Consider the following 14,026-nt stretch of genomic DNA (forward strand, 5'->3'; position numbering starts at 1 on the left):
AGCACAAACCAGCACTAATGTAGCACAAACAATTGACATAATTTTGATATAAATTTGCGTCTGACGGGCAACCAACTTCAGCTACTCCAGCCAACCTCTGATAGTACTATATGTCAGAATTTTAATTTCCCTTTCCTTAGGTCACAGGTGTGCCCCAGGACTCCCTGGTCACCGTGGTGAAGGCCGGCCTCCCCACCATCGCCGACCTGTACGTCCTACCAATGGAGAGCACGCCAGAGAAGCGAAGTGTATTTCAAAATAAGGTGAACATCTTCATGAGCACATGCAAAAGAACTACAAGTACAATTCAGTTGTGTTGAACTTTTTTAAAGGGAACCTCAGACTTAGACTTGTAGTCTCAAATAAGCCACAATTGTTCTCTTTTGATAAAATATGTCATTAGAAACACATGTACGATGTATGTCCATCGATTTAAAAATCCATAATATTAAATACAGTGCTGGCCAAAAGTATTGGCACCCCTGCAATTCTATCAGTTAATTTTCAATTTCTCCCAGAAAATGATTGCAATTACAAATGCTTTGGTTGTAATAGCTTGATTTGTTTTGCTTGCAATGAAAAAAAACAAAAGACAATGGGAAAAAAAAATCATTACCATTTTACACAAAACTCCAAAAATGGGCCACACAAAAGTATTGCCACCCTTTGAAAAATCATGTGATGCTTCTCTAATTTGTGTAATTAACAGCAACTTTTACTTACCTGTGGCACAAAACAGGTGGTGGCAATAACTAAATCACACCTGCAGCCAGTTAAAATGGATTAAAGTTGACTCAACTGCTGTCCTGTGTCTTTGTGTGTACCACTTTGAGCATGGAGAAAAGAAAGAAGACCTAAGAACTCTCTGAGGACTTCAGAAGCAAAATTGTGAGGAGGCATGGGCAATCTCAAAGCTACAAGTCCATCTCCAAAGACCTGAATGTTCCTGTGTCTACCGTGCGCAGTGTCATCAGTAAGCGTAAAGCCCACGGCACTGTGGCTAACCTCCCTAGATGTGGACGGAAAAGAAACATTGACGAGAGATTTCAACGAAAGATTGCGCGGATGGTGGATAAAGAACCTCGACTAACACCCAAACAAGTTCAAGCTGTCCTGCAGTCCAAGGGTACAAGAGTGTCAACCCTTACTATCCAACAGCATCTGAATGAAAAGGGACTTTATGGTAGGATATCCAGGAAGATCCCACTTATGACCCAGAGACATAAAAAAAGCCAGGCTGGACTTTGCCAAAACTTACCAGAGAAAGCCAAAAATGTTTTGGAAGAATGTTCTCTGGTCAGATGAGACAAAAGTAGAGCTTTTTGGGAAAAGGCATCAACATAGAGTTTACAGGAAAAAAAACAAGACCTTCAAAGAAAAGAACACGGTCCCCACAGTCAAGCATGGCGGAGGTTCCCTGATGTTTTGGGTTGCTTTGCTGCCTCTGGCCCTGGACTGCTTGACCATGTACATGGCATTATGAAGTCTGAAGACTACCAACAAATTTTGTAGCATAATGTAGGGCCAAGTGTGAGAAAGCTGGGTCTGCCTCAGAGGTCATGGGTCTTCCAGCAGGACAATGTCCCAAAACACACTTCAAAAAGCACTAGAAAATGATTTGAGAGAAAGCACTGGAGACTTTTAAAGTGGCCAGCAATGAGTCCAGACCTGAATCCAATAGAACACCTGTGGGGTGATCTGAAAATGGCAGTTTGGAGAAGGCACCCTTCAAATCTCAGAGACCTGGAACAGTTGGCCAAAGAAGAATGGTCTAAAATTCCAGCAAAGCATTGTAAGAAACTCATTGATGGATACCGGAAGCGGTTTTTCGCAGTTATTTTATCTAAAGGTTGTGCTACCAAGTATTAGGCTGAGGGTGCCCCTACTTTTGTCCAGCTCATTTTTGGAGTTTTGTGTAAAATGATTATGATTTAATTTTTTTTTTTGTAATTGCAATCATTTTCTTGGAGAAAGTGAGCATTATCTGACAGAATTGCAGGGGTCCCAATACTTTTGTCCAGCACTGTACATGTTTGGACCTGAGGAGGGTGCCATGTTGTACACTCGCAATGCACGTTGGGGGTGATGACACCGTTGGGCTGGACGGGGAGAATAGCTGTGCTCGCTAGCAATTGAAGATCGGTATGATTTTGTCACATTCTGCTGCTGTTCAGATTGTTTTGTTACAGAGATACGGGATGAGCTCCCAACACCGTACCTGCATCCAGTTCTATCTCATCAGCAATGTCTTTAACCGATCCTAGGCGGCTTGCCAAGATATTGATTTGCTCCCAGTTGATAGTGGCGTCAATGCTCAGTGTGCATTGCATAACATTTATCTTTTAAGAACTATACAAGTCTTTCTGTCCGTGGTTCCCTTTAAGTTTGTTTTTCAAGAGAGTCCGCTTATTAGTAGATGTTTTTTGGTCCGCAGCGTATTTCGACCATCATGCAAGCTTTCAAAGACAACAACGTCAGCTTTTCTGTGCGAGGAGGTCTCCGGGTTCTTGTGCTTCTAGCGGACCCAAACGCAGGTACGTTATCAGCTTTTACGTCTCTGATCTCTATTTAAAACAGAATTTTCACAGCAAATTATTGGTTTATTTCCAAAGGGCTAGGTCTAAATCCTGTCAACTCCACAGCAAAAGCGACAGAGATTGGTGCGTTTGTCAGTTTAGTCCTTTTGCGGAACCTTTTACTTCCTCTCCTGGTTTCCTATTTAGCCCTGCGATTACTCTTCGCTCACTATGTGAATGCTGAGAGACGCTTCATTTGCAACTCATATTGCTTCTAAAATATCTTCTTTGGCAGTGATTCTCAACAACTAATGTGCTCGATGCAAAGGCAAAGTGTTGCCACTCCCTGTTGAGATTTACCGTCAAACTAAACAGAAAACAAAGAGTAGACTTAGGAATATTTCTTTAGTTTAAACTTATACTTCACTATCAGTTGACGGGACATGGGGCTCAGGACCTATTTTAAAAAACTTCAAATTCAAATATTTTCAAGACCAAAGCCACTAGGGACTTAAAACCAAAACAGGCACCTCCCTTAGGCATATATGAGTCTATATGAGCAGCGGCATCAAAAAAAATTCAAAGTCATTCTATAATAAAATCCTGATTAATTCTTTTTTTTTTAATAAGTATAACAAAACTTAAATAGGCTATGAAATTCTCAGTTTAAGCTAGATGCACAAAAATCACCAAATGCAGAGATAATTACCTATATTTTCAGGATCAATAGCAATATTTGACAAATAGAAGTTTTTGCCAGAAATAGCTAATTAAATTACAAAATCCAACATGGCGGCCATCACAAAACAAGGAGCTTTTCAAGTTGAAATTTTTTGTACATAAATGTTGAAATTGCATAATTTCTATAGATATGAATGTAAAATAGTCTAGTTTTTTGGTTAAAAGCAAAAAACAGGCAGTTATCATTCATTTTACATAAATATTTTAGGCAAACGTTACGGTATTGTGTAATCCAACATGGTGGCCATCACGAAACAGCTTTTTAAATTGAAATTCTTCTAAATAAATGCTTAAATAGCTGAATTTTTATAGATATGAATGTAAAACAGTCTAGATTCTTGGTTAAAAGCAAAAAAACCAAGCAGTTATCGTTTATTTTACGTAAAGTTTTTTTAAGCAAAAGTTACGGTGTTGTGTAATCCAACATGGCGGCGTCACAAAACAGAGCTTTTTAAGTTGAAAATTATTGAAAAAAATGCTTAAATCGCAGAATTTCTATAGAAATGAACGTAAAACAGTCGAGATTCTTGGTTAAAAGCAAAAAACGGGCAGTTATAGTTCATTTTACGTAAATATCTTAAGCAAAAGTTACAGTATTGTGTAATCCGACATGGCGGCCGTCACGAAACAGAGCTTTTTCAGTTGAAAATTCTTGTAAATAAATGTTAAAATCGCAGAATTTCTAAAGATATGAACGTAAAACAGTCTAGATTCCTGGTTAAAAGCAAAAAACAGGCAGTTTATCGTTCATTTTACGTAAATATTTTAAGCTAAAGTCACATTATTGTGTAACCCAGCATGGCGGTTGTCACGAAACAGCTTTTTAAATTGAAAATTCTTGTAAATAAATGCTTAAATCGCAAAATATCCATAGAAATGAACGTAAAACAGTCTAAATTATTGGTTACAAGCAAAAAATTTACTACATGAGCAAGACCTCCTATTTATGGTCTCAACCTGGCGGCTGTCACACTTTTTTTAGTTGAAAATTCTTGTAAATAAATGCTTAAATTGCGGAATTTCTATAGATATGAACGTAAAACAGTCGAGATTCTTGGTTAACAGCAAATAACGGACAGTTATCGTTCATTTTACGTAAATATTTCTAGCAAAAGTTACTGTATTGTGTAATCCAACATGGCGTCCGTCACAAAACAGAGCTTTTTAAGTTGAAAATTCTTTTAAGTAAATGCTTAAATCGCAGAATTTCTATAGAAATGAATGTAAAACATTCTAGATTCTTGGTTAAAAGCAAATAACGGGCAGTTATCGTTCATTTTGCGTAAATATTTCAAACAAGAGTTACCGTATTATGTAATCCAACATGGCGGCCGTCACGAAACAGAGCTTTTTAAGTTGAAAATTCTTGTAAATAAATGTTAAAATCGCAGAATTTCTATAGATATTAATGTAAAACAGTCTAGATTCCTGGTTAAAAGCAAAAAACGGGCAGTTGTCGTTTATTTTACGTAAATATTTCGAGTAAACGTTACGGTATTGTGTAATCCAACATGGTGGCCGTCACAAAACAGAGCTTTTTCAGTTGAACATTCTTGTAAATAAATGCTTAAATCGCGGAATTTCTATAGATATGAACGTAAAGCAGTCGAGATTCGGCAGTTACCATTCATTTTACGTAAATATCTGAAGCAAAAGTTACAGTATTGTGTAATCCAACCTGGCGGCTGTCACAAAAAAGTTTTTGGAGTTGAAAATTCTTGTAAATAAATGCTTAAATCGCAGAATTTCTATAGATATAAACGCAAAACAGTCTAGATTCTCAGTTAAAAGCAAAAAACGGGCAGTTGTCGTTTATTTTACGTAAATATTTCGAGTAAACGTTACGGTATTGTGTAATCCAACATGGTGGCCGTCACAAAACAGCTTTTTAAGTTGGAAATTCTTGTAAATAAATGCTTAAATCGCGGAATTTCTATAGATATGAACGTAAAACAGTCGAGATTCTTGGTTAAAAGCAAATAACGGACAGTTATCGTTCATTTTACGTAAATATTTCAAGCTAAAGTTACGGTATTGTGTAATCCAACATGGTGGCCCTCACGAAACAGAGCTTTTTAAGTTGAAAATTCTTTTAAGTAAATGCTTACATCGCAGAATTTATATAGAAATGAATGTAAAACAGTCTAGATTCTTGGTTAAAAGCAAAAAACGGGCAGTTATCGTTGATTTTACGTAAATATTTTAAACAAGAATTCACAGTATTGTGTAATTCAACATGGCGGCCGTCACGAAACAGAGCTTTTTAGGTTAAAATTTCCTGTAAATAAATGCTTAAACAGCTGAATTTCTATAGATATGAACGTAAAACAGTCTAGATTCTTGGTTAAAAGCAAAAAAACGAGCAGTTATCGTTTATTTTACGTGAAGTTTTTTAAGCAAAAGTTACTGTATTGTGTGATCCAACATGGCGGCTGTCACGAAACAGCTTTTTAAGTTGAAGATTCTTGTAAATAAATACTTAAATCCCAGAATTTCTATAGATATGAACATAAAACAGTCTAGATTCTTAGTTAAAAGCAAAAAACGGGCAGTTATCATTTTACGTAAATATCTTAAGCAAAAGTTACGGTATTGTGTAATCCAAGTATTGCGTAATCACTCTTGAGACACTCCTGCCTGCTTCTATGCAGTAAAGCCTTCGCCCCTAAATCCGGCATTAGAACGCAGCATGTCTTTCTGTTTATCAGTGAAAGCCAACTCAACATTCTGCCTGGGTCAGCGTTTTACGGGAAGGCGTGGCGCAATGTCTGTGGGAGCTGGCTTGTCAACTGATGGTGAAGTCAATGACTTATATTTCGAGGCACCTCTGACTGTATGCCTAAGGCTTTGTTCAGACTGGCAGTCGAAACCTGATTTTTAGTCCGTCCATATTGAAACTGAATGGCTTTTTCTGTAGTTTGAACAGTCACAAAGCACAGAAATCTGATTGACGGATTGAAACCACATACAAAAGGTAGTTTCATATCCGATATACAGTGGGGAGAACAAGTATTTGATACACTGCCAATGGGAAAACCCATTGACAGTGTATCAAATACTTGTTCTCCCCACTGTACAGTGTATCACAAAAGTGAGTACACCCCTCGCATTTCTGCAGATATTTAAGTATATCTTTTCATGGGTCAACACTGACAAAATGACACTTTAACATAATGAAAAGTAGTCTGTGTGCAGCTTACTGTAATTTATTGTCCCCTCAAAATAACTCAAAATATAGCCATTATTATCTAAACCCCTGGCAACAAAAGTGAGTACACCCCTTAGTGAAAGTTGTCAATATTAACATACAACATGTCAAATGTCAATATTTTGTGTGGCCGCCACTATTATCCAGAACTGCCTTTACTCTCCTGGGCATGGAGTTGACCGGAGCTTCACAGGTTGCCACTGGAATGTTCTTCCACTCCTCAATGACGATGTTGCGGAGCTGCCGAATATTCGAGACTTTGCGCACCTCCACCTTCCGCTTGAGGATCCCCCAAAGATGTTCTATTGGGTTTAAGTCTGGAGACATGCTTAGCCAGTCCATCACCTTTACCCTCACCCTCTTAAGTAAAGCAGTGGTCATCTTGGAGGTGTGTTTGGGGTCATTGTCATGCTGGAACACTGCCCTGCGACCCAGTTTCTGGAAGGGGGGGGGGGGGATCATGCTCTGCTGCAGTATTTCACAGTACATGTTGGAGTTCATGTTTCCACTCTCCAACACCTGCAGCACTCATGCAGCCCCAGACCATGACATTCCCACCACCATGCTTGACTGTAGGCATGACACACTTATCTTTGTACTCCTCACCTGGTCGCCGCCACACATGCTTGAGACCAACGGAACCAAACAAACTCATCTTCGTCTCATCAGACAATAGGACATGGTTCCAGTAATCCATGTGCTTTGTTGACATGTCTTCAGCAAACTGTTTGCGGGCTTTCTTGTGTACCGTCTTCAGAAGAGGCTTCCTCCTGGGGTGACAGCCATGCACACCAATCTGATGTAGAGTGCGGTGTATGGTCTGAGCACTAACAGGCCGACCCCCCACCTCTTCAATCTCTGCAGCAATGCAGACAGCGCCCCTGCGACGATCTTTCAAAGAAAGCATTTGGATGTGACGCTCAGCACATGCACTCAGCTTCTTTGGACGACCAACCTGAGGCCTGTTCTGAGTGGACCCTGCTCTTTTAAAACCCTGGATGATCTTAGCCACTGTGCTGCACCTCAGTTTCAGGGTGTTGGCCATCGTCATGTAGTGCAACATTACGTCTTTTAAGATCCACAGAGAGTTGTTTGCCATGTGGTGCCATGTTGGAACTTTCAGTGACCAGTATGAGTAAGTGTAAGAGCTGCACTACAAATTTGAAGACACCTGCTCCCTATGAACACCTGGACCTAGTAACACTAATGATGGGAGAAAATACTATGTGATGCCTTAACATTAGCACATTATGCCTTTGTGATGTATGATTGCTTCTGTGACATGGATTGTAATAACTTCTATTGTTTTTATGTATGATTGCTTTTCACCTTGTTCCCATAGTTAGGAGACGCGCTTGAGTAGGGAATCTCACGAGATAACTTGTTTTGCACCATAGTATTGTTTTATTACACGCCTGGGTCCCATAGTTACATGCCTGGATCCCATAGCTACAAGGGAATCTCACGAAATAACTTGTTTTGCACCCATAATATTTACCATTTGTTGTATCTTTTGCAGCACAGCTCATTTGTCCCATGTGAAAAGCCCTTTTTCAAGGGGGCTGAACCAAAAGTAGCTTTAATGTTTGTCATCGGGCAGGGCCGCGCCGCTCGGAGACGGAGGTTGGCCTCTCCGCCTCCGCGGGGCGCGTCCCTACAAAAACCGGACATTTCCGGGCGACCCGTTAAGTCCGCCAGCGGGTCACGTACGGATCGCCTGGCTTTGTACCTTCGCCCCCTTACTGGAGCTTTGGCTCCCGCTCATTTATTACGGTAAGCGATTTTCATTGCTAAGGGACATTTTGTTTTACTGAAACGGTAGCGCGGGGATTCTGGGATTGACAAACTCAAATCTAGCGTCATCGTTGCCATTTGTTATGCTTGTTTTTGATACTTGTTTGCTTGCTCTTGTGGGGTTCTAATCAATAAATCTCATTTATTCTGCATTTTCTAATCAATAAACGTTATCTATTTTGCAAAAGTGTGCCTGTTACTGATTCACCGCGAACCTGGAAATTTTGGAAAACAACTAACGAGTCACATGACATTTTGGAAGGAAAATGACGAGCAGTACTCAATTTGGACATTTAGGGATGTAGTTTCTAAGGGGTGGACTCACTTTGGTTAGCAGGGGTTTAGATATTATTGGCTATATTTTGAGGGGAAAATAAATTAACGCTATTATATAAGCTGCACACAGACTACTTCAAAGTGTCATTTTGTCAGTGTTGTCCCATGAAAAGATATACTTAAATAACTGCAGAAATGTGAGGGGTGTACTCACTTTTGTGATACACTGTATAAGTAAAATGAGTGACCTTCTGTTGCCACTAGGTGGCGCTGTAGGGTTAATGCAAATGACTCTAATCAAGCACGGGAAGTTTGGCACAGATATGTTGTAAATCTGCCTAGTACTGACTGTGGTAAGACAAAATGGCGACAGTCATTTCCACTTTGCTGTTTGGACCCCCCCCCCCCCATTCTTCAAAGAAACCTCAATTTTTCATCAGGCACAGGCTTGAAGTCAATTGATTTTTTTTTTGTCCCATTGGTGGAAGAGCCTGTCTGGTAAAAAAAGGTGTTTCCTGTTTCCAGCAGGGGGCGCAAGGCCTAATGGTTAGTATTTCAATGCGGTCGTGTCCAGGCTTGGGTACCTCTCATAAATGCCAAATAGGAAAAAGACTGAACCTTGGATCAGGGAGTTATTAGTCATTTACTGAATTTGGCGTGTTGCCAAAAACAAAAAAGCCGACTTTGGCACTCTGCCCATGGCTAAAATAGTGTGAACAGTCAAACTTGAGGAGGAATCCGACTGGAATCAGATATACCTGCAGTCTGAACGCAGCCTAGGCATGATCAACGTTGGGGAACAGCCAACGGGGTCATATTTGCAGTGTCTCCTAAGCATTCACTTGCAGTTGTAGAGGCTTGACTGCATCTTTCTCATTTGTTCCCTTGGACTGTACCTTACCTCTTGCCACTCGTCCTCTTAAAATGCATCACGCTCTGGCTTTATTCTAATGGATCTTGTCATATCTTGTCATTACCACAGGTCACGGAACTCCCGGTGGTCCCGGCGTCTGGGCTGTCGCCGTCATTTTCTTCATCAGCATCGCAGCAACGGCCTCCTTTATTCTCTACAAGTTCAAGAGGTATCCAATTTTTTCCCCTAACATTTCACAGTTAGCGCTAGTCTACGTAAATGCAGATGTACAATGGGGCAAATAAGTAGTTAGTCAACCACTAATTGTGCAAGTTCTCCCACTTGAAAATATTAGAGAGGCCTGTAATTGTCAACATGGGTAAACTTCAACCATGAGAGACAGAATGTGGGAAAAAAACCCTGATAATCACATTGTTTGATTTTTAAAGAATTTATTTGCAAATCATGGTGGAAAATAAGTTTTGGGTCAATCCCAAAAATTTATCTCAATACTTTGTTATGTACCCTTTGTTGGCAATCACGGAGGTCAAACGTTTTCTGTAACTCTTCACAAGCTTTTCACACGCTGTTGCTGGTATTTTGGACCATTCCTCCATGCAGATCTCCTCTAGAGCAGTGATGATTTGGGGCTGTCGTTGGGCAACACAGACTTTCAACTCCCTCCACAGATTTTCTATGGGGTTGAGATATGAAGACTGGCTAGGCCACTCCAGGACATTGAAATGCTTCTTACGAAGCCACTCCTTTGTTGCCCTGGCTGTGTGTTTGGGATCATTGTCATGCTGAAAGACCCAGCCACGTATCACCTTCAATGCCCTTGCTGATGGAAGGAGATTTTCACTCAAAATCTCTCGATACATGGCCCCGTTCATTCTATCCTTTGGACAGATCTGTCATCCTGGTCCCTTTGCAGAAAAACAGCCCCAAAGCATGATGTTTCCACCCGCATGCTTCACAGTGGGTATGGTTCTTCGGCTACAATTCAGTATTCTTTCTCCTCCAAACACGAGAACCTGTGTTCCTACCGAAAAGTTGTATTTTGGTTTCATCTAGAGATGTCCCGATCGATCGGCATCCCAATCGATCGGGTCCGATCACATAATTTTCAAAGTATCGGAATCGGCAAAAAAATATCGGCCATGCCTTTTTTTAATATATATATATATATATATATTTTTTTTTTTTTTTTTATTTATTTATTTTTTTTAATCAAATCGTTTTCTAATTGTATTTAACCTTACAGACATAATATGTTACACTCATCCAGAGTCTTTAGTTTAGGCTTAAGGTAGGGTTATCAAAAATATACTGATAACGGCGGCAATTAATTTATTAAAAAATGTGTCACGTTAAAATATTTAACGCAATTAATGTATGCACTGCACGACCCTCTCACTCATTGTCGCGCTCAATCTGTAATGACGCTGTTTTACCTCGATAGAGAGATAAATGGCAGCGCTAAATGAGTAGAGTGAATTTTGGCAGCCTTTGGAGCCTTTTTTTAATTGGCTAAAGCCTTGCAATCCCTCTCCCTATGATTAGAAATATCATGGGAAGCAATGTGGGGACGCAATGTGGCAATTGATCTTTGTCTTAACACCTTAAGTTATTTCCCAATGCAGAGAAGATATATCAATTGGTAGCACGACGCATATTCATGGTTCCACTTCCCATCATGCATTTGGGATGGCCACAGTATCAATTACTGAAAGCTCAACAAATACACTAGATGACAATATTTAGTCACAATATACAAAGTCACAAGTCTTTCTATCCGTGGATCTCTCTCACAGAAAGAATGTTAATCATGTAAATGCCATCTTGAGGATTTATTGTCATAATAAACAAATACAGTACTTATGTACTGTATGTTGAATGTATATATTCGTCCGAGTTTTATTCATTTTTTTTGTAATGCATTGCTAAAATGTATATGATCGGGAAAAATTATCGGGAATAATTGGAATTGAATCGGAAGCAAAAAAAAGCAATCGGATCGGGAAATATCAGGATCAGCAGATACTCAAACTAAGACGATCGGGATTGGATCGGGAGCAAAAAATATGATCGGAACAACCCTAGTTTCATCTGACCATAACACATTCTCCCAGTCCTCTTCTGAATCATCCAAATGCTCTCTAGCGAACCGCAGACGGACCTGGACGCACTTTCTTCAGCAGGGGGACACGTCTGGCAGTGCAAGATTTTAGTCCCTGGCGGCGCATTGTGTTACTGATGGTAGCCTTTGTTACGGTGGTCCCAGCTCTCTGTAGGTCATTCACTAGGTTCCCCCCGTGTGGTTTTTTTCTCACCGTTCTTGTTATCATTTTGACACCACGGGGTGAGATCTTGCATGGAGCCCCAGATCAAGGGAGATTATCAGTGGTCTTGTATGTCTTCCATTTTCTAATAATTGCTCCCACAGTTGATTTCTTTACACCAAGCGTTTAACCTATTGCAGATTCAGTTGTCCCAGCCTGGTGCAGATCTACAATTTTGTCTCTGGTGTCCTTCGACAGCTCTTTGGTCTTGGCCATAGTGGAGTTTGGAGTGTGACTGACTGAGGTTGTGGACAGGTGTCTTTTATACCGATAATGAGTTAAAGCTAGGGTTGTTCTGATAATGTTTTTTTGCTCTCGATCCGATCCCGATCGTTTTAATTTGAGTATCTGCCGATCCCGATATTTCCCGATCCGATTGCTTTTTTTTTTTTTGCTCCCTATTCAATTCCAACCATTCCCGATAATTTTTCCCAATCATATACAGTTTGGCAATGCATTAAGAAAAAAAATGAATAAAACTCAGACGAATATATACATTCAACATACAGTACATAAGTACTGTATTTGTTTATTATGACAATAAATCCTCAAGATGGCATTTACATTATTAACATTCTTTCTGTGAGAGGGATGCACAGATAGAAAGACTTGTAATTCTCAAAGGATAAATGTGACTCTGTATATTGTGACTAAATATTGCCATCTAGTGTATTTTTTGAGCTTTCAGTAAATGATACTGTAGGCATTTAAGTGTTCTGCCCAAATGCATGATGGGAATGCAACCATGACTGTGTGTAGTGGCACCAATTCATATATCTTCTCTGCGTTGGGAAGTAACATAGGGTTTTAAGGAAAAGATCAACTACAACCGTCCTCCCAACATTGCTTCCCACGATATTTCTAATTGTTGAGAGAGGGATGTTAAGGCTTTAGCCAATTATAAAGAGGCTCCAAAGACTGCCAAAATTCCCTCTACTGCCTGTTAGCTCTATATATAGGTGAAACAGCGTTATTATAGATTGAACGCGACAATACGTGAGTGGCTCGTGCAGCGCATGCGTTAATTGCATTAAATATTTTGACGTGATTGATTTTTTAAAAATAATTACCGCCGTTTACGCGATAAATTTGATAGCCCTGCTATAAGCCAAAACTAAAGACTCTGGATGAATGTAAGACATTTTGTCTCTAACGTTAAATACAATTAGAAAACGATTTTATTAAAAAATATATATATATTAAAAAAAGGCATGTCTGATATTTTTTTGCCGATTCCGATACTTTGAAAATGACGTGATCGGACCCGATCGATCGGGACATCTTTAGTTAAAACAGGTGCCATTAATACAGGTAACGAGTGGAGCCTCGTTAGACCTCGTTAGAAGAAGTTAGACCTCTTTGACAGCCAGAAATCTTGCTTGTTTGTAAGTGACGAAATACTTATTTTCCACTCTAATTTGGATATAAATTCTTTAAAAATCAAACAATTTGATTTTCTGTTTTTTTTCCCACATTCTGTCTCTCGTGGTTGAGGTTTACCCATGTTGACAATTACAGACCTCTCTAATCTTTTCAAGTAGGAGAACATGCACAATTGGTGGTTGACTAAATACTTATTTGCCCCACTGTAGGTAGACATTGCAAGCACTTACTCACTGTTTTACTTGAATCCAATTTTTAGACTATTTGCCCTTACTCGAGTCCAGTTTTTGGCTGCTCGCTTTCACTCAGAGGATTGGAACTATTAGGCGTCACTTTGGTTAAACCCTGACCACGCTTGTCTGATAGCATGCCTGGTTTTCACCCGCCACTTCCTCGCTCGCGGCCCTGACACCAAAGTCACTTGAATGAAACCAATGCAGAAAAAAGTACCTCTTATAAACCTCCCTCAAAAAATCCTACAGTCCTTGGCTCAGGACTGAGGAGGTCTATCCCCCTCTGTTTTTCAGGAAATTGCCAGGCAGCCGCAGCGTCTACGCCCAGATGCACAACGAGAAGGAGCAGGAGATGACCAGTCCCGTCAATCACAGCGAGGACACGCAGCACATCATTCAGGGTGAGGAGTTCATCGACGACGACTTGGACTCGCAGACGCTAGGTAATGCGGGAGGTAGCCCCGCCTTCCGATCCCTTATACGGACGACCACTAACCACTGCTACTAAACACCGCACAAAAACACACGCCAAGGTACTTTTTCCAGACATCCTTATTATTCATAATTGCTTAGTTTTCACGATGATAGTTGATAGATGATTGTAACGTTAGCATATCAAACTGACAACAAAATGTCAACGTTCCATTTTTCCCATTGGAATACCACATTCAATGAATTTT

General features: G+C 40.0%; 1 protein-coding gene across 8 annotated transcripts in view; it reads left to right on the forward strand.

The window, feature by feature from the left end:
* The window catches only part of sorcs2 (sortilin-related VPS10 domain containing receptor 2), a 218,663-nt gene that overhangs the window by 197,362 nt on the left and 7,275 nt on the right, over positions 1-14,026 (forward strand). Inside the window, exons 24-28 of one of the 8 annotated variants that reach the window (XM_057853877.1) lie at positions 141-263; positions 2,435-2,534; positions 2,613-2,660; positions 9,518-9,617; positions 13,596-13,879. In XM_057853877.1, the coding sequence (XP_057709860.1) occupies positions 141-263; positions 2,435-2,534; positions 2,613-2,660; positions 9,518-9,617; positions 13,596-13,854 (630 nt within the window). In that variant the 3' untranslated portion in view covers positions 13,855-13,879. The remainder of the gene's footprint in view (positions 1-140; positions 264-2,434; positions 2,535-2,612; positions 2,661-9,517; positions 9,618-13,595; positions 13,880-14,026) is intronic. The other 7 variants (XM_057853878.1, XM_057853879.1, XM_057853880.1 and 4 more) reach the window with 7 other exon arrangements.

Source organism: Corythoichthys intestinalis, chromosome 13, assembly GCF_030265065.1.
Source record: "Corythoichthys intestinalis isolate RoL2023-P3 chromosome 13, ASM3026506v1, whole genome shotgun sequence".
NCBI classification, from domain to species: Eukaryota; Metazoa; Chordata; class Actinopteri; order Syngnathiformes; family Syngnathidae; genus Corythoichthys; species Corythoichthys intestinalis.